The 20,696-nt window shown below is 43.5% G+C and overlaps 1 protein-coding gene and 1 pseudogene across 1 annotated transcript in view; both read right to left on the bottom strand.

Moving 5' to 3' along the window:
• Positions 1 to 260: 260 nt before the first annotated feature.
• On the bottom strand, positions 261 to 6,583 carry LOC136133533 (polyadenylate-binding protein 2-like; annotated as a pseudogene).
• Positions 6,584 to 18,854: 12,271 nt separating this feature from the next.
• The window catches only part of M1AP (meiosis 1 associated protein), a 58,337-nt gene continuing 56,495 nt past the window's right edge, over positions 18,855 to 20,696 (bottom strand). Inside the window, exons 5-6 of the mRNA XM_065891387.1 lie at positions 19,974 to 20,136; positions 18,855 to 19,020 (exon numbers count right to left, since the gene is read on the bottom strand). Coding sequence (XP_065747459.1) covers positions 18,855 to 19,020; positions 19,974 to 20,136 — 329 coding nt within the window. The remainder of the gene's footprint in view (positions 19,021 to 19,973; positions 20,137 to 20,696) is intronic.

Raw genomic sequence — 20,696 nt, 5'->3', positions numbered from 1 at the left:
TGTGTTAACAGTATCAAATGATCCAAAAGAAAAATGAGTCCCTGCTTGGCGAAGGAAAAGGGTCGGTGCGTCTCTTCCCAGCCTGAAGAGTGGGGCAGTGGCAGCACTGAGGACTGAGGAGGGGAAGGCTCTGTTTCCCAGCCACCTGGAGCTCACAGAGGCTCAGGTGGATAGGAGGCAAGTCTGTCCACAGAAAGCCATTGTGTGAGACTTGGCATGGATGTGCTTGCACAGGGCAGCTGGGCTGTGGTGCTGGTGACTCAGGGCCCTGAGGGATACTCCTCGTCTGCCTCCTCCTCCTCCTCCTCCTCCATGGAAGGCTGGAAGAAGACATCTGAGGAAGCTTTGCTGGCTGCTGGCATCTTGGGGGCTCTGCCAGGGGCTGGAATCATAGGCAAAGGGGCCACTGTGGCTCGAACTCGATTTGTTTGCAGTGGCCCAGCCTGCAAAGAAAGCAAGAAGAGCTTTCTGTGAAGACCAGACCGTTCTCGATCTTCTGTCCCATTCCCTGCTGGGCCTTCTGTCCTAACTCCTTCATGTGTCCTGTGAGTGACAGCCTCGAGGCCCAGGGCAGTGGAGTCCACTAGGCTCCAGCCTCCACAGTGCCTGTCTCCTGGCTAAGTGTCCTCCTCTGTTTGCTTGTCCACCAGCTAACTTATGGTCGGTTCTGTTCCCACCTCTAGACTGACTGTAGTTTGGAAACATCTTTCTCTTGTAACTTCAGGTAAGACAAAGCGGGGGTTTTCCTATAGCCTCTGTTATTGAGAAACAAGGAAAAGATTAATAAGGGCACGAAAGGAAGCCCAAATACTATAGAACATGGATTTCATAAAAATAAACACTCCCTGGGACTTTCCTGGTGGTCCAGTGGTAAAGAATCTGCCTTACAATGCAGGGGATACGGGTTTGATCCCTGGTCAGGGAACTAAGATCCCACATGCCGCAGGGCAACTAAGCCCCGCGTGCCACAATTACTGGGCTCGTACGCCTCAACCAGAGAGCCTGTGTGCTGCGAACTACAGAGCCCACGTTCTCCGGCGCCCATGCGCCACAACTAGAGAGAGAAAACCCACATGCCACAACTAGAGAGAAGCCCGCCCGCCACAATGAAAGATCCCACGTGCCTCAGTGAAGATCTCGCATGCCACAACTAAGACCCAACACAGCCAAAAATAAATAAATAATAAAATAAATCTTAAAAAAAAAAAGATAAATCCCCCCTTCAATTACTCTTCTCTCTCAACCCCTGTCACTAGAGCCCTGTCTCTAAGCTACTAACCTTGATCAGCCTCCCTTTACTCATCTGTAAAATAAGCATAACACTTACCTTGCGGGGATGCTGTGAGGATTAAATGAGAAAAATATATGTGAGAACACATGTCACAGAACCTGGCAAATGACTGCTGCTCAGTAAATGCTAATTTCCCTTCCCTTAGGCATTTCTTTCCCCACCTTCCCTTAAGCCTTTTCTTTCAACAGAGGCTTGTGGTTGTAGTTCCAGTGCCGCCAGTTTGCTTAGTGGGACAATGGTCTGTTAAATGACTAATGATTTATCACAAACACTGCAATTAAGATACCTAAACATATGTAAATGCCCAAGCGGGGGAAAAAAAAAAAAAAGCCCCCTTACCGGGTAGGGGTTGTAATTTTCTTTGTTTAGGGCAAAAGGCTGCTCTTTTTCTTCCTCCCCTGTATGCCCTCTTTCTGCCAGAGGGGATCCAGGGAGGATACTCCCTTGGATGGGGAGGAGTTGGGCACAGGGGAAGAGGACTCTCTGGGATTCTGAGCATAAAGGGGAGGGAGGGAAGTACCTTTCTCAGAGCCCGGCTCTCCCACCTTGGGTGGAGCGGGCCCTGAGGCTTGGCAAAGGTGCTGTTCAGGTGTGAGTACAGGTGGCTCCAAACCTGCAAGGGGTTGTAGGTGGGTTCTAGCTCCAGGTCATCCAGCATGCTCTGAGGAAGAGAGAGGAGGAGCCTCACCTGGGGGTCTTGAGGTCACAGAACCCAAGATGTCAGGCAGAGACCTGAGTGTGAGAAGCTGGAGGAGGTCTGATGACCCAAGGGCTTCACTGAAGGATGTGAAATAGATGCGTGTCCTGCTGGGTGTTCTGCCCCAGGTCTGAGTGCTTGTGAGGTAAGTGTCAGGCAAGGGTACAAGAAGCAGCAACAACTGAGTGGTTAGGGACACTGAACACTCTGGCCCTGAGAACAATGTCACAGGATGCTGAGAGGGGTCAGAGCGCTATGAAGGTTACAAGGGATCCAGTGTGCGAAGCTGTGAGGGAGGCTGTGTCCCGGCTGGGGTGCTCACAGTCTGCAAAGCAAGTACACTGAGTTCTCGGCGGCCTTTGAGGTGAGTATAACCAGAGGACATGCCAGCAGAGCATTCCTGAGCAGCCAGGTTTTCCGGCCACAACTTCCTGTGCCAGGAACCACTGGCCCTGAAGTGAGACACTGAGTGAGCCATGGCCACTTGTGCCCACCTCTCTGCATCCCCGTGGCTGCCAAGCCAAGAGTACAATCCCAGGCTCTGTCCTCTCTGCACATAAGTCAGCAACCTAGCAGCAACGATGTGATTCCAGTTCTCTGTACCCAGAGGACCCCCTCCCCTGCCTCAGCCTGGGGAGGCCGACAGAGGAAATCCAGACTCCAGATCCAAGAAGAGAGGAGGGGGAGGAGAAAATGGCCTTCAGAGCTGTTCCCTCCTTTGCATCAGAGTCTTATTTTAAAGCTCTTCCTATTCTCGGTGCCTATATTGGCTGCCTTTCCCTCTTTTTCTCAGGAATAGATGCACACAAACACAGGTACACACACACGTATACACACATTGCAGAGAAAGACCCATGAGAATACACCGTCACGCAGATGCTTGCTTACTTCCTTCTGTCTGGCCTCAGTTCCTTGCTTTCTTCTCTGCTCCTCTTACCACACCCTTGGAACCACTTCTGCCTCTGCTCCCCTGTCCTTTCCTTCAGGGGCTCACTCCTTTCCCTCATCCCTTTCTTGAACTCTCTTCTCTTTTCTCCGCTCTATCTATTCCATGAGATCTGGGCTCACTTGCCTCCACAGTCTTGCGGCTGTCATCAGGCATGTCCTCAGGTAGCAGGGGGAAAGGGCTGGGCAGCATCAGTTCCCGAGTGGCCACTGCCTTCACCAGCAGAGTGGGAGAGTGAGATGGCAGGATCACATAGAAGGTGCTGGCGGGCTCTCTCAGGCTGTGTCCTTGGCTCAGGGGCTCCCCTTTGGCCAATAGCACCCATTCTCTTTTCTGAAACAAAGACATACATAAACGCTGGTTTATCTTCAGTCTTTGGCGTGTTTGGAGGATTAGTCCCAATTGAGGCCTCCCCAAGTTCCTCTGGGGGGTGTCAGGGAGGGCTGAGCCATTTCACCCTGGCCCTGGGGAGAGAGGGACTTTCTGCCTGAATCACCAGTGCCCCAAGGTACTACTGTTTTTCCTTGATTAGGGACATACACAAAGGGTTATCAATGCAGAGACAAGTTCAGAGACGAAGTAGGTGTTCACCTTAGAGGGGGCTAATATATTACTCAATGATAAATGTGGAGTTTCAAGAACTGAAATCCTTAAAAACAGAGCCTTAAAACAGAGACTTCTGTGGGACACTGTGAAAATTCAGGTCTCATTTTGAGAGTGATAAATTTTGCTTGTGTTGCACAACTGGGGTTAGAGTGGGCTGATTGGGGAATGTCCCTGGAATGTCCAGAGAGGGCTTAAAAAGAAGGTGGTCAAAGTCACCTGGGAAGAGAGAGGAGGAGGAGAGATCAGGGAGAGGAAAGCTTTGGTACAAGGAGGTAGGTGGGGACAGGGCCTTTGATATCAACTCAGCCCATCACAGGACAAAAAGAAGGGTCAAAATTCTGGGGGTGGCAACTCTTTGAGTGAAGGGTACTGCAGAACAGAGGGGTGACACTTTGTCGTCTGCCATGGAGATTAAATAAGTTAGCATATGGGTAAGAAGAAGAGACAAGCAGACATATTAGCAGATGTTCTGCATGTACCCTTTTAAACCAGGAATGGAAATGAGACAATTTTCTGTGGTAGTTTTTCAAGGAAAACCACAACTCCAGGAACCATGGAGTCAGGACTGTTACAATCATCTTTAAATCTTTGAATTGTGTTCTCTTCCTTGAGGTGATCATCATAACAGGTACATAACAGTCTCCTTGCTACATAAGGTGAAAGAAAGCACACTAGCTCTACCCACTCTAACATATATGAAAAGTTGGAAGAAATAATACAAGAGGAAAGGCAAAAAGGAGAAAAAAGATCTTAAGGGGATAGAGGAATTATCAGTGTCTTGTGGAAGACAAGTGGAAAGTGACACAGTGAAGCAGAAAAAACCTGCTGTGGCATTAGAATTATACCCCAGAGCAAATGTGCTGGGGTGGAGGTGGGGCTGGAATTCTAGAAACTTCTTTTTTCCTGTTTTTCTTTTTTAAAAAAATTCTTTTGTCCCCCTTCTTTCCTCTTCCCCACCCCCACTCCTAATACACACTTTTTTTAAGTAAGGGAAATACCATGATGTCTCTCTAGCCCAGCCCCTGTAGACATGACTCCAGGGCCTGCTGTTAAAACCACTGTAGAATTGAGAGGGGGAACTGTTGTAGTCGGGGGTCCGGGCTCGGAATCGGACTTGTGGGAAACCCTGGTCTGCTGCGCTGATGCCTGGTCTGTTGGTTCGCTTTGGGATCACCTTGATTTGTCTTCCTCTAAATAGGGAGTCATCTAAGGCCAGGGAAGCCCTCACTGACTGTTTGTCTGAGAACTCTATATATGCAAACTCTTTGGGATGACCACTAAATTTGTCACAGAGTATGGTAACGTGGTTGACTGAACCACAGCCATGAAAGTGTGCTTCCAGCTCTTCCGCTGTTGCACCATAGTCCACACTGTCAACATAGGTGGAATGGGCATCGGCCTCCATCTTCTCCTCAATGGACGTGATCAGTGGGCCGGCATTGCTGGAGGTGGACTCATATTCATTTGCTTCTGTACTTCATTCTGCAGCCCCTTTAGCTTCTCAGCTGCCGACTCCTTCCATCTCCCGACTCAAGCTTTGATTGCTTCCAGTTCCTTCTCTAGAACAACACATCAATCCTGGGCCCCTCCTGGTGGTCGAGGCTGCATCACGTTATTCTCCGCAACCCTGCCCCGCCGGCCAGTCGGTCGCTGGCCTGCTCGCTCGCCCTCCTCTCACCCAGTTCTAGACACTTTAAAGCAGTGTCATCATTTTGTACAGCACAGAACTCTGAGGAGGTCTGGTAAGCCAGGCAGGTGCCTTCAGAAGTTCATGCTTAACATTTTGCTTATATCTGGAGATGTGCTGTCTTCCTGAAGAACAGATACAAAATGTATGGAAAGTCTACCTGATGCTTCCCAAGTCCATCAGATTGGAAATAAATGATATAGAAATCATGGTGTATGTGTGCATGGGGAGAATTTGCTCCTGCTCTGAGGACATGGCCTTTTTTTTTTTTTAACATCTTTATTGGAGTATAACTGCTTTACAATGGTGTGTTAGTTTCTGCTGTATAACAAAGTGAATCAGCTATACATATACATACATCCCCGTATCCCCTCCCTCTTGCTTCTCCCTGCCACCCTCCCTATCTCACCCCTCTAGGTGGACACAAAGCACCGAGCTGATCTCCCCGTGCTATGCGGCTGCTTCCCACTAGCTATCTATTTTACATTTGGTAGTGTATATATGTCCATGCCACTCTCTCACTTTGTCCCAGCTTACCCTTCCCCCTCCCCGTGTCCTCAAGTCCATTCTCTACATCTGCATCTTTATTCCTATCCTGCCCTTAGGTTCTTCAGAACCATTTTTTTTTCTTAGATTCCATATATATGTGTTAGCATACTGTATTTGTTTTTCTCTTTCTGACTTACTTCACTCTGTATGACAGTCTCTAGTCCATCCACCTCACTACTAATAACTCAATTTCATTTCTTTTTATGGTTGAGTAACATTCCATTGTATATATGTGCCACATCTTCTTTATCCATCCATCTGTCGATGGACACTTAGGTTGCTTCCATGTCCTGGCTATTGTAAATAGAGCTGCAATGAACATTGTGGTACATGACTCTTTTTGAATTATGGTTTTCTCAGGGTATATGGACATAGCCTTTTTAAGCCTGGAAGGGATGTTCTCTGGAAGGGATATTAGGAAATTGTAGGGCACTCCATTTAATTTGGCTCAAGTAACTTCCAATGTGGCTCAGGCTTTGAATTATTATCATTATTTTAATCTTCTTTTTTTCATGCTGTTTCATGAATTTGTTTGTAGATTAGTTTGTTTATTTATTAAGAATTTACTGAATGCCTATTATGTCCTAAGCACTAGGCACGGGTATATAGAAATTCATTAGACATGTTCGTTGCCCTCTTAGAGCCTGTAATACAGTAAGCAGAAGGTTTGTAAACTAATGTTTGTCCAAGATTTAGGATGACCAACTGTTTCAGTTTGCCCATCTTTAGCACTGAAAGTCCTGTGTCCCAGAAAACACTTCAGTCCTGGGCAAACTGGGGCAGTTGGTTACCTTTCCAAGACTCCATGGAGAATAGAATATCTTGCCACTGTGGCAAGTCCCTGGGGGCTAAAACTATGGCAATATGACATTTCTTGCACCTCAGAGTTATGAAACAAATTCAAAACCACTACACCCTGGGATTACTAAGAAACTTTGAATGTGGCACACAAAAAAATTATGATCTTTAGAATTTGAGTCTATTGACTTTGAGACAATAGCTAAAATTCTGTTAGAGAACTGGTATGCAGAAATACGTGAGGTCTCTCAAAAGTAACTCCTGATGTGGGAACTATCAGAGGACTGGGAAGAGGTTGATTTGAAAGGATTTTACAGAATGCTTTAAAACTTCTGGGATAATTTACAGAGAGGTTGACGGAAGGCTCTGGAAGGAAGACAGGCAAATGTACTTATTAGAGTTTGATAAAGATATTAATTTATCTGCAGTTTCCAGGAGCATTCTGAGACAGTGAGAGATAGGGAAATTGAACTTTACGGCTTCTATTTTGACTCTGAATTTCTAACCTCTTCCTGGACAGTGATTACTTGAAGTCCAGGACCCAAGCTTGAACGAGGTTATGGGTTGACTTGTTTGTACAGGCATTGTACCTGTGATGGAAATGGTTAACTGACAAACCAGGTATCTGAGGCTGAGAAAAGGCAGTGGCATGGTGATGTCCCAGAAGACTAACCTTTGGGGTCCTCAAATTGAACAATGCTTAATGACTGTGGATGACTGCTGAGTACTTTAGAATATGTTTTTTCTAATTCTAAAAAAAGGAGCATGAGTTGGATGCTGAAATTACTGGAAGGCAGGTGAAAATGTGTCTATATTTATGTTGTGCTTAGGGACTTTTCTACGTAAGTTGCCAGGAAGTTTAGATTTTAGGAAGTGGGGATAGATTCTTATTAGAACAGGTGTGACAGGGACAGAATTGAATGCAATGTCATACTCCAAGCTCAGCCTGATTAAAGTCATCCTCCCCACTTCTAACTACTAAAGCTGTGAAGGAAGGTGTGGCAGCCACTGTTGGTTTCCTGGCCACTGCTCCTCTCTCCCTTGCCCTCTCCCTTCTCTTTACCCATTTTTCAGTCTTTCAGTGATTGGTGTGGGGTGATATGTGACCTATACTTAAATAATGAGACATCATCCGAAGTTGCTGGGTGGGGCTTCTGGAAAAGCTTTGTAATACGCTGGCAGGCTTTTTGCCTCTGCACCCTACCCCTTCTTTCTCCCTAGGACAAGACTTGGTCTTAAGGTGCAGCAGCCATCTTGTGGCCATGAGGCAGCAGGCATAAGGATGAAAAAAAGTACACCTGCTGTGGATGCTGCAGTGGGAAAATGGAGAGAGTCTGGGTCCTTGATGGTGTTGATCAACTGCGTCAGCCCCAGAATTGTCTGTCCCTGCACTTCTTGTTACATGAGAAAAATAAACTCTTAATTACTCAAAGTAGAGGTGGGTTGGTTTTCTGTTAGTTACAGACAAATGGATCCTTTACAGATTTCAAAGAAAAGGAAGAGGATGTGGTTACTCACTTCCGGGTATATGGGGAAACAGGAGTAGAAGGGACAATTTTAATGGTACTGTCAGAAGGTCAGATGGGAGTTTATTATATCAGGTAAAAGCTCTGATCTCACCAAACCAGCACTCCCTTGGTTTGCCCTCAATATGATGATGTGGGACCAAATCCATCCATGAAAGAAGCGTTGACCAACTCCTGAGTGGGAGTGTTCCTGAGGCAGCCGCTGAGAGTGGGGAAGGGCAAGAGCACTCATTTTGCATTGCTTGTGGGAAGAGAAACATTTCATTGTCATAATGCATCTAGGAAGAGAAATCACAGCTAGTTACAGAAAAGCCATGCATACCTGGGGGTTTTTGGAATCTGGAAGGACATCAGGAAGAAGCTGTTAATTTGGAATTATTTGCTTATTCTCTCACTCCAGAAGGCAGGACCCAGGAGGGGAAGAAAAAGAAGCGACAATATCCACTACTCCGCTACTCTCACACTGGCTTCCACAAAGGAGACCAGGGGAAGATGGTAAAAGAGATTTCAACCCCCCAAACAGCAGATTATACATTCTTCTCAAGTGAACATGGAACATTCTCCAGAATAGGCCATGTGATAGGCCATAAAACAAACTACAATACATTTTAAAAGATTAAAATCATCCAGGGCTTCCCTGGTGGTGCAGTGGTTGGGAATCCACCTGCCAATGCAGGGGACATGGGTTCGAGCCCTGGTCTGGGAAGATCCCACATGCCATGGAGCAACTAAGCCCCTGAGCCACAACTACTGAGCCCACGTGCCACAACTAACTGAGCTCGTGCACCTAGAGCCCGAGCTCCGCACCAAGAGAAGCCACCTCAATGAGAAGCCCAAGAACCACAACGAAGACCCAACACAGCCAAAACTAAATAAAAAAAAAAAAAAAAGAAAAAGATACTGGATTGTATCTGAAGAACTTAAAAAAAAAATCATATCATCCAAAGTATCTTCTCTGACCACGGTGGAATGCAATTAGAAATCAATAATGAAAAGAAATTTGGGGAATTCATAAGTATGTGAAAATTAAATAACATACTCCTAAGTAATCAGTGGATCAAAGAAGAAATCACCGGGGAAATTAGAAAATAATTTGATATGAGTTTAAGTAAAAACACAACATACCAAAACTTATGAAATACAGCTAAAGCAGTGCTTAGAGGGACATTTATAGCTGAAAACTCCTCTATTAAAATAAAAAGAAGAAAGATCTCAAATCAATAACTTAACCTTCCACCTTAAGAAACTAGAAAGAGAAGACCAAACCAAACCTAAAGCAAGTAGAAGGAAGGAAATTAAAAAATACGGGAGTAGAAAGAAATGAAATAGAGAATATAAAAACAATAGAGAAAATCATGGAACCAAAGTTGATTCTTTGAAAAGATCAAAACAAAACAAAACAAAAACAAACAAACAAAACTTGCTAGCTAGATTGATCAATGGAAAAAAGAGAAAATATCTTAGTTACTAAAATAAAAAAAAAAGAGGTGGCATCACTACTCACCTTACAGAAATGAAAAGGATTATAAGAGAATATTGTAAACAATTATATGACAACAAATGAGATAACCTAGATGAAAAGGACAGATTCCTAGAAAGACACAAACTGCTGAGATTGACTCAAAAGGAAATAGAAAATCTGAATAAATCTGTGTCAGGGGTCCCCAAGACCACTCCCAGGTTCAGTGTTTCACTAAGAAGACTCACAGGACTTAGCATATAGTCATACTCATAAATATGACTTATTACATCCAGAGAATACAAAGGAAAATCAGCATGGAGAAAATCTCATGGGATGAAGTCCAGAGGAAACAAGGTGCAAGCTTTTAAAAGTCCTCTACCTATGGAGTCACACAGAATGTACTTAATTCCTCTAGTGTTGAATTGTGACAACATGTGTAAAATGTTGCCTACCAGGAGAAGTTATTAGAGAGTCAGTGTCCAACATTTTTTTGGAGGCTGGTCACATAGGCACTCTGTACCTAGCACATACCAAAATTCTAGACTCCTAGAAGAAAAGCAGATGTCAGCATATACTTTTGCACAGTTTAGGCACAGTAAGCCACTCTTATTATTTAGGGGATGGTGGAAACACTCCCTAAATCCAAGTTCCCAGATGCCAGCCAAGGGTCAATCTTGCAAGCAGGACTTTCTAAGGAAAGGAATTTCAGGTCTGCTATATTAACTTTTTGTACAACCTATAACAAGTAAAGACATAGGATTAGCAATCAGAAAATTTTTCACAAAAATGTCAAGGCCCAGATGGCTTCGCTGGTGAATTGTACCAAACCTTTAAAGAAATAACACTAATCCTTCAGAAATTCTTCCAAAAAAACAGAAGATAAAGGAACACTTTGCAACTCATCTATAAGGCTAGTATTACCCTGATACTAAAACTAGAAAAAGACATCACAAGAAAATTACAGACAAATATCCCTTATGAATATAGATGCAAAAATCCTCAACAACATACCAGCCAACCAAATCCAGTAATATATAAAAAGGATTATACATAACAAGAGGGATTTATTCTAGGAATACAAGGTTAGCTTCATATCCAAAAATCAAACAATGTAATAATATATCATGTTAATAGACTAATGGACGGAAACTACATAATCATCTCAATAGATGCAGAAAAAGCATTTGATAAAATTCATGATAAAAACATTCAACAGGATGGAACTTCTTCACCCTAACAAAGGCCTCTACAAAAAACCTACAGCTAACATCATAAGTAGTGGTGAAAGACTGGGTGCCTTGCCCCTAAGATTAGGAGCAAGACAAAGATGTCTGCCCTTGTCACTTCTATTCAACAATACTGGAGGTGTATTGAAGACCAAAGGGCCATTTCCCACATTTTCTGGACTGTTAGCCCCCCTAGGATTATGAGGATGACCGTAGGGAAGGGGAGAGGCACTCATAAAGATATTGAGTGTGTCAGCATCCTAGCACTTGGGGACTAATATTTTTAAAATTTGATTTAGAAAAATATAATAATGTGACATTTCTCACATCAGAGAGCCAAGGTGCATATTCCTACCGTTTATCAGTTCTGTGAAGTTCAAAATAGATGTGGCAATAGGTACATGGGTGGGGAAGGGTCAAAAAGGATGAGCGGGGGCAGGCTACGGTGGGGGGCACGAAAAGCTTCAGAGCGAAAGTATTTAAGCAGAATCTGGAAAAAAATTAAAAATTTGTCAGGTTCATAGAGGCAAGGGGAAGGGCTCAGCATGAAAAAGGGTGTGGCTGTGTGAAGCAGTTTAGCATCTTTGGGGAACATTTAGTGATTTATTAGTGTGGCTGGAGTGGAGGATAGAAGGGGCATGGTAAAAGATGAAGCAAGAGAAACAGACAAGGCTGGGCCACAAGAATCCCACTGCCGTCCTGCTATCCTGCTATTCTAGCCCCTGTCTGTATCCCCTGGAGGCTGTATATGCTAACTTCATTCGGATCACTTTTTAAAAAATAGCTCCTGGGACTTCCCTGGTGGCACAGTGGTTAAGAATCCCCCTGCCAATGCAGGGGACATGGGTTCAACCCCTGGTCTAGGAAGATACCACATGCTGCAGAGCAACTAAGCCTGTGCTCCACAACTACTGAGCCTGTGCTCTAGAGCCTGTGAGCCACAACTACTGAGCCTGCATGCTGCAACTACTGAAGCCCACACGCCTAGAGCCTGTGCTCCCCAACAAGAGAAGCAACTGCAAAGAGAAGCGACTGCAATGAGAAGCCTACGCACCGCAACGAAGAGCAGCCCCCGCTCGCCGCTACTGGAGAAAGCCCGCATGCAGCAACTAAGACCCAATGCAGCCATAAATAAATAAATTTATTTTAAAAAAATGGCTCCTGACCTGCCATCACCCCACTCTCAGCTTGGATTCTTGCTCTTGACTCTTCGCCTAATATAACCAAGGAATTTCCATTTCCCCACCCATTTACAGCCCAACCAGGTCATTGCCTATGTACTTAGACTCCTGCTGGGCATATCTTGGCTTGAATCCTGTCACTTCTGTGGCCAATTAGCGCAGACATAGCCCGTAAAACTCTGGAACGTGTCTCCAGAAACTCTGACATTTTAAGTATGAAACTGAAAGATCTAGGTGGTATTTTCATTTCTTTTCCTAGTTCAGACAGACATGACTTTGTAAGAGAAATGGGGATGTGAAAAGTGAGTCACTAGCTACATAACTGGGACTATGTAGTAGGATTTGGTAATTGAAATGATGTTTTCCTGGTGATGAATAAATACATCTAATAAATACTTGGAAAAATTATATATATAATTCCCTACCACATTCCACAAAGTAGTTATCCAAGTTTAGAAAAAGGCAACAACAAAAAATATAAAATAAACAATTAGGGGGATTAGGCAAAGGAAAAATAAGGGTAGGGTGATAATAGAGCCAAGATTAGATAAGATCATAAAAATGCAAACCACCCATTTTTGCCAGAAGCTATGCTTATACATACTTGTAAGAAAACCCAGGAACCTGAAAATGAGAACATGGTGGAACCAGCCAACTAACTGAGGGTAAACCAGAAAAATGTATTATAGGCCGTCTAGCCAGATAAAGGATGCAAAAGGGAATAAATGAACATTTAATAACCATCAACCTCTACATTTGAGTGGGTTGGAATGGCCAGAGGCAGACTGGTTTTCCTGCTTAGAATAACTAGCAAAGCTGAAAAATATACAGAAACCATTTGTCTGAAGGCAGTGAGAAGGTGCTGAAACAATAAAAGTGAGAGATGGTTCCGTCTCTGGAGAAGGAAGAATTCAGAGAGGTGAGGGAGGTACTGCAATTGCTTTTATCCTGAGGGCATATGTTTCTTCTGAGTTGGAGGGAGTGGCGGTGGGAGCTGAGAATCTAGGATTTATACCTCCTGGGGCACTTGTGAGGGAACAGAGAAACTACCAGAACTTTCTGGTGGAGACTTGGAAGGGGTAAGATAGGTGTTCAAGCCAACTTCTCACTCAGCACATTTGCCAAATACTGGGGCTGCATGGAGCAGAGGACAAAAACACCGAAGGAGAAAACCTCTAGAAGTAGAGCATTTTAGCAGACTTGGGAAAGAGTGATTAGAGTTGGGATCGTCCAAGGGGAGGGGATACACATTATAGACCAGGTTTTCAGTGGAAAATCCTAGAGGGCGAAGGGCAAACCAGGGGTAGATTGAGCCTTAGCAGGACTGCAGTCCAACCTCGACTCAGCATAGCTCCTGAGTGGAAGAGGATGATTTGCCAACACTCTATCTGCTTAGTGCAGGGCAGGATGAACCCTCTCAGAAGAGGCCAACACCAACTGGAGCCTCTACAATTTATTTAGACACAATGAGTATCTTTCACCGAAATATTACTGGGTTCATCAAAAGACAGGACCACAGTCTGAAAACCAAATGAAGACAGAGACGATAGAAACAAGGCCACAGGTGATCCAAGTGCTGAGGTTAGCAAAGTACCTTAAAATAACTATGATTAGTTTGTTCACGAAAATAGGTGAAAATACGGAGAATTTCTCCAGAGAATTAGAATCCATAAAAAATAAACAAAGGGAATTTGTAGAACTACTAACCAACCATTATGTACAAATCATATGCCAGATGTATGCTACGTGCTTTACACATGTAATATTACTTAATCATCTTAAAGACAACGTGAGGTATATCTGTTTTTTGTTTTGTTTTGTTTTGTTTTTTGCCGTGCGCGGGCCTCTCACTGTTGTGGCCTCTCCCGTTGCGGAGCACAGGCTCTGGACGCGCAGGCCCGGCAGCCATGGCTCACAGGCCCAGCCGCTCCGCGGCATGTGGGATCTTCCCGGACCGGGGCACGAACCCTTGTCCCCTGCATCGGCAGGCGGACTCTCAACCACTGCGCCACCAGGGAAGCCCGGTATATCTGTTTTACATGTGAAAGGGACAAGGGTTACTAATGTTTGTCATGCACCTTCTCCCTTTTTTTCCTTCTCTCCCACTCCACTTTTACTCATGAAAGGAGAAGCTGTGTGGGTTCTATTCCTGGATATTTTAAATAGGTGGAGAGAGACAGGACCTAAGAGGGAGGGGATTATGTCAGAGAGGCTAAGTCAATCTATAGAATATATATATATATATACATATACATACATACATACATATATATATATATATATATATATATATATATATATATATGGCTGAGAGAGGAAGAAGATAGAGGAACAGGGACTGGGGATATAGACAGAGTTTTAGTTTTTGGGTGTGCGTGTGTGTGAAAGGCTCTTGGAACATCTCCAGGTTAGATATGATCGAGGAGTAGAGGAAGAAAATTTGAAAAATGTCATTGTGGGTAATGAACTATTTCCTCTTTGGCGTTCTTGGGAAGCACACATAAGTTAATTTTAAAATTACTTTTTGTCCTCTGGGCAGTGCTTCTTTACATGCCATTTATATAGAGACAAAACCACATGGGACCACTAGATTTGTTAGGGTTACAAATAGATAAATACACTGAGGCTTAGAGAGGTTAAGTATATGGCCTAACTTCACACAATTGGGAAATAATGAAGCTGTCAGGAACCTAGGACTATCTGAGCCCAAAGCCCATGCTTTTCTCAGACAATATGAATTATACTTTACCACAACAGATTAGAAAACTGCCTGGCCTTGACTCCCAACAAAGAGAGATAACAAAGGGACAGTTTCTACTCTAAACCTAAATTTGACTAAGCCTGAGGAATTAGTTGGTAAAATAGGGAAGTGGTAGAAATTTCAGGAAAAGGCAACCACGTTTTCCTGGATTCTGGGTAGGCAAATTTATATCATAGACTTTAACCAAAATCATAGGATCATATATTTAAAAACTAATTGAAATATGCTTGTCTCCAAAAAGAAATAGAACACACAAAGCTCTAGTGATAAATATAGGCATCCAGAAAGGCCTCATTGCAGAAGCACCATTTGAGCTGGGTCCTTCAGAATGAGGTAGGATTTGAACAGATGGAGATAGGAGAAGGGACAACATGAAAAAACGTTCAAAGGTAGGGCAATTTAAAGTCTGTATATTAACTTGGTTGCACTGTATGATACAGGAAGGGGAATAATGGGAGACAAGGATGGAGTTTGAATACCTGCCTAAGGAATATACACTTTAAGTATGATTAATAGTAAGCCACAAAATAGCTTTAAGCTGAAGAGTGCTGTGTTTCAAGAATATTAATCTGGTTGCAGATTGGAAAATGGATTGGGAAGGGGAAACACTAAAAGCATTGAGACAAGTTAAGAGATTATTGCAATATTAAAGGAAAGAGGGAAAATGAGGGAAATATAAATTAAAGGAAAGAGCGGAAAAAATACATACAGTAGATGCTATGGGGTTAGAGCAGGCAAGACTTAAGTCACTGGGTGAACAACATGTGATAGGGTAATGCTTCAAGAAGATTAATCTGGTCTAATGAACAGGGCAAATTAGAAGAGGGAGAGATTGGAGGTAGGGAAGCTAATTAGGAGTTTCTGAAGAAGTCTTGGTGAGAACAAGCAGCAGGAATGGGAAGGAAAGGACAGTTACAACTCATGAGAAAAAATTTGATATGACTTAGTAATGAAGTGGGTGTAAAGGGAGAGAAGACTGAAAGTGACTGAGGTTACAAGCCTGGGTGAGTAGACAATGGTGGTGCTGCTATTAACAGAAAGACAGAAGTCAGAATGAGAAGTTAGCTGGAGGGGAAACAGGACAATGAGAAACAGAAGTCAAGAGTCAACTGATTACATCAGATTTTCAAAGAACATGTGAAAGAGGTGTAAGAAAGAATATAAAACCAAGGATGGACTTAAAGAAGTGCTGAAAACTTGTAAAAATAGGATCTGGAAGGTTAAAACGCTAAATAAGTCTTGTCACATAGTAGGGACTCCAAAAATATTTGTTGTTGAATGAATGAACTGAAGCTTGTGAAGTATTCTTCCCTCCACAACACACCACCTTTCAGGCTTTTTGCTGCTTGGAGATGTCAAGTGAGAAGCAAGAAGGAAGAGCCATTCAAACACGATTTTGCTTCTTCCTTTTCTAGGAAAGGAGAGTGGTCTTTGATCTGGTTGAGGTGAAACACAAGAAGCACAAGATGGGTAAGGAGCTACTACAAGTACCTAGTACTAGTTTAAGTGAATTCAAGTCCAGTGGTGTACAGAAGCTTGGGGTGCTAAGTGAAGGGAGAAGAAATAGCCTCAGTGTTGTGATCTGTGTTTATCTGGCTACACCTGGAGTAGGAATTTAGCCAAGGAGTTAAAAGTATGAGATATATAGTCAACAGAACTACATTCAACTACATTCTGACTTGGCCACTTCAGTGGCTGTGTGACCTTTGGTAAGTCACTTGATCTCTTTAGACTTCAGTCTTCTCCATCTGTAAAAATGGGGACAACAATCTATCTCACAGAATTATTGTGAGAATTAAATGAGGTAAAGTATGCAAAGCACTTGGTTAAGTGACTAGCTCTTAGTAAGTGCTACTGAAAATGGGTATCTTATTAGACATGGGTCAACCACATACTTGTGAGTTTCCATGAGAGGAGTGATAAAGAAGAGGTCTCTTTGGCCCCTACAGCTGTACCTGGCCTGTAGTGCTCAATACATTTTTGTTGAATAAATAAATAAATACAGATTCTCAAACCCCAAGTTCAGAGACAGAGAGACTCTGATCTCATATAATATAAGCCAGGATGGAAGAGAATACTCTTTCCCATCCTTACTATAAACTATTATGGCTACATAATATATAGCCATAATAGTTTATAGTACATACTGTAAACTATTATCGTTCATTGTTTGGCTGAATTATTGTTCCTCTAACTTTTCCCCTATTTCAATTTAACCATTCCTCTATTTAGGACATTTAAATTGTTTCCAGTTTCTTACCATTGTAAATAACACTGAGATAAACACGCTGGTGCCTATATCTTTGCTCCCTTTTCTCATTGTTCTCTTGGGCTATATTCCCAGTAGTGGAATTGAAGTGTTGAAGGGTACCACTTTCCAGAAAACTTACACTCCCTCTAGCAGTGTATTAAAATGCAACTGTTTAAAATATCATGTACTATAAGAATGCACTGGGCTTCCCTGGTGGCGCAGTGGTTGAGAGTCCGCCTGCCGATGCAGGGGACGCGGGTTCGTGCCTCAGTCCGGGAAGGTCCCACATGCCACGGAGCGGCTGGGCCCGTGGGCCATGGCCGCTGTGCCTGCGGGTCCGGAGCCTGTGCTCCGCAACGGGATGAGAGGCCCGCGTACCGCAAAAAAAAGAAAAAAAAAATGTACTGAAGCCCTATGAGAGCAATTTCTCCCGAGTAGATCTCCAAGATCCTGAGGAATTGGGTAGAGTATAGTAAATGGAGCTCTTGGGCTTTAACAGTTAGGAGGTATCTGTTGTCTCTGCTCTGCAAAGACAGGAGATGGGTGTTCTTCAGATAGGAAACAGGAACTCAGTGGGTGGACCTAAAAGGGAGTGTGGGCTTTGAAACAGGAAAAAAGAAGTCTGCTTCTGATAGTGAAAGGGACACATTACTGTGCTGTCTTGATCTCTCATATCCTACTGGGTCAAACTGCTATTCTATATCCACTTAGCAGTTATACACATCCTTGAATTGTATTTGCAATTGTTTTATTTTGCTTTCTAGGTGTTGTATTACTGTTTCATGTATATGCTCTTTTAGTTTTTTCATTTCAGGAAATGGTAAATGAGAAACCGGGCAGTTATTGGATACTTTGCTATTCCTAACTCCCTACATCCAATCCTTCACATGCTCTCTTTCTCTAAAATACTTCTTTAATTGGTTTACTTTTCTCATCTTGACTTCCAACATCCAAGTCCAAGCCACAATCATCTCTTGCCTAGACTACTGCAGTGCCCTCCTACCTCATTTTCTTGTTTTCATTTTTCTTCTGAAAGTTCATTTCCAAATATTGGCACAATTAATTGTTTAAAAACTTAAATAGATGATGTCATTTCTAATGATTTCTTTTTGTACGTAAAGTCCCACGTCGTTTTTGGACTACAAATCTTTGTATGATTTGACCCCTGCTCACGTTTGGCTCCTCACCTTTTGGCTCTCTTGGTCCTTGCTCTTTTTGTTTCAGTCACAATGGTCATTCCACTCTTGATTTGAGGATCAGCTCTTTCCTGCCTTTGGGTCTTTGCACATGCCTTTCCCTGCACCTGGAATGCTCTTCCCGCCACCCTTCACCTAGCTAATTCCCATTCACGTGGCAGATCTCAGTTTAATTGTCGCTTTCACAGAGAGGCTCTCTTACAGCAACCTATTATTTTCCCTCATTAACTTCTCACAATTAAGAATATACATATTTAATTCTGTCTCTTTCATTAGAAAGTTTCTTGAGACCATAGATAATGTCTATCATAATAGACTGAATATCTAGGGCTTAGCACAATGTCTGGCACAGACTAAGTGCTCTTCATTGAAATAAACCATAATGTCCAGCACAGTGACAGGAAGAAAATAGGGTTTAAAATATAGTTACTTAAGGAAAATTCCCTGTTGCCATTTAAATGTACAAAATCAGAGATTTTCGAGTTTAGTGTCATATAACTGAGTTCAGGAATTATTCTCTATAGTGTGAAACCAACAAAGGCAAGTCATATTTAATCCACATTTCAGAGTATGTCCAGTTTTCCCCTGTGCTCTGGGAGACTGGGACAGGTTTGGGATCAGGGTAGGATTAATTAGCTGCTTCTCTGTGTTGGGTACTTTAACACTCTTCCTCTTCTTCACTGGGTGACGTGGGTACTCACCAGTAGGCTGTGACACAAAGCATGGAAATGCTGCTGATTTGTTTCCAGCTCATCCCATTCCAGCTGCCAACAGCTTGTGGGTCTGAGGATGAAGGGGAGTCCATATGTCAATGATTCACAGACCCCACTGGATTTTAGAGCCCTGGGAAGAGACAATGGCAGCGAAAGTCTCCTCAGAGATATCCAGAGCCTTGACGCAGATCCACTTAAATTTAGCTTAAGTATAAGACCCTATTGTGAAATCCTTTAGGTTAGGGCCTGTGAATTATTCACCTTAGTATGGCTAGCACCTATCAGGCTATGTCGCACACAGCAGAGTCTCAAAGCCTGTTAATCAATGAATGGAGCAGCCATCATGAGGCCTCAAGACTCTGATGGGTATTTCCTCTCCTGAGCTCATTCTGTCCCATTCATTCCTGCTGCAGCGACCACATTACACAATAGTATGCTAAAAATCTGCATCCCAGGCCTAGTTCTTCTGTGGCAAGGTGCTGACAGAAGACACATTTAAGAAGAGGGTACGTTTAAGAAGGTTCCCCAGCAGTATCCATGGTCACAAATCCACGGACAAGCTTACTCAGATAACTGTACATGGCTACTGTGACAGGAACTAGGAAGCAGTAAAAATGGTCTTTGCCATCATTGCTAATTCCACCCTGGAACTGATTCTTCTGGAAACAGGAATTCTAGTACTTAAAGAAATGGGAAGGTGGGGTAGATCCTATGTGTCACTTGCTCCTGGAAGGTCAGATCTCTGTCACGATGGTATTCAATAAACATTTACTGAATGGATAAACATCATTCTGCTGACCTTTTTTTTTTTTCCTCTGCATTCTCAGAGACTATATGGATTTCCAGTCCGCATCCAGACTTCGGAATACCCTCCTGAGGCACATCTTCCACAACTTCCTCATTCATCTCCACACACTAGGTAGCCTGACCTTACTCTTTTATGCTCATACCTGTAGTTGCTGCTTTGGAACTGACTTCCTGCTGCCTGACACTTGGGGATGCCCTTTACCTCTGCTCTTCCTAGCTGTGGAACCAATAAGAACAAATATTTGCATGGATGGGAGAGGTTCTCTTGGGCCATACTTGATCACCCGGAGCTTGTAACGAGAGGCTGATGACTGGGAAACCATCTGGTAGAGGGTGCTGAAGTCTCCTTTGGGGTCATCCATTCTCAAGGAGCCATCAGCTGTTCCAGGGAGCAGGGATGGGCTGAGAAGTCGCTCTTGGAGATCACATTTCAGGCACACTACAATAAAAACGGCATTGGGGGAGGGATTGTTTGTCACAGGTTACTTCAGGTTATACGGTGAAGAGAGAACATCTGCCATCCAATTCCACCTCCATCCAGCAAGTAGGGTTGGGAGGAGGCCAGGGAGTGACAGAGGAAAGTACAGCTGGTTTGGGAAGGGAGAGCAAGTCTGGAACAGTATTGCTCTACACAACAGGTAACTTATTTTCTGGTTGTGGCATGATCTTTTTCTTATTTTACATCTGGGCCGGCTGAGCAGTTGTCTCATAGTGAGAGATCTGGCTTGTGATCGAGTCTGAGAGGAATGTGTGTCCTCTGCGGAGGAGGCGGCTAACACTGAAATATGCAGGGCCTTTTGGCAATCACAGAAGGAAATTTTGCCCCTCCTGCTTCCCTGTGGCTAAGCTTTGGCAAGACTGCAGGTCAGATGAAGGAAGAACAGGAAAGCAGAAGTCAGGCAGTCAGCTGACAGCTACTGCTTCTCTGTGAGCTCTTCTAGGGACATTCGAGGGAGGGAGAGGAATAACTTCCTGAAATAGTTTATTTTTTAATTCCCC

The sequence above is a fragment of the Phocoena phocoena genome, chromosome 14 (assembly GCF_963924675.1).
Source record: "Phocoena phocoena chromosome 14, mPhoPho1.1, whole genome shotgun sequence".
Classification (NCBI taxonomy): Eukaryota; Metazoa; Chordata; class Mammalia; order Artiodactyla; family Phocoenidae; genus Phocoena; species Phocoena phocoena.
This window is presented reverse-complemented; position numbering and strand designations above follow the sequence as displayed.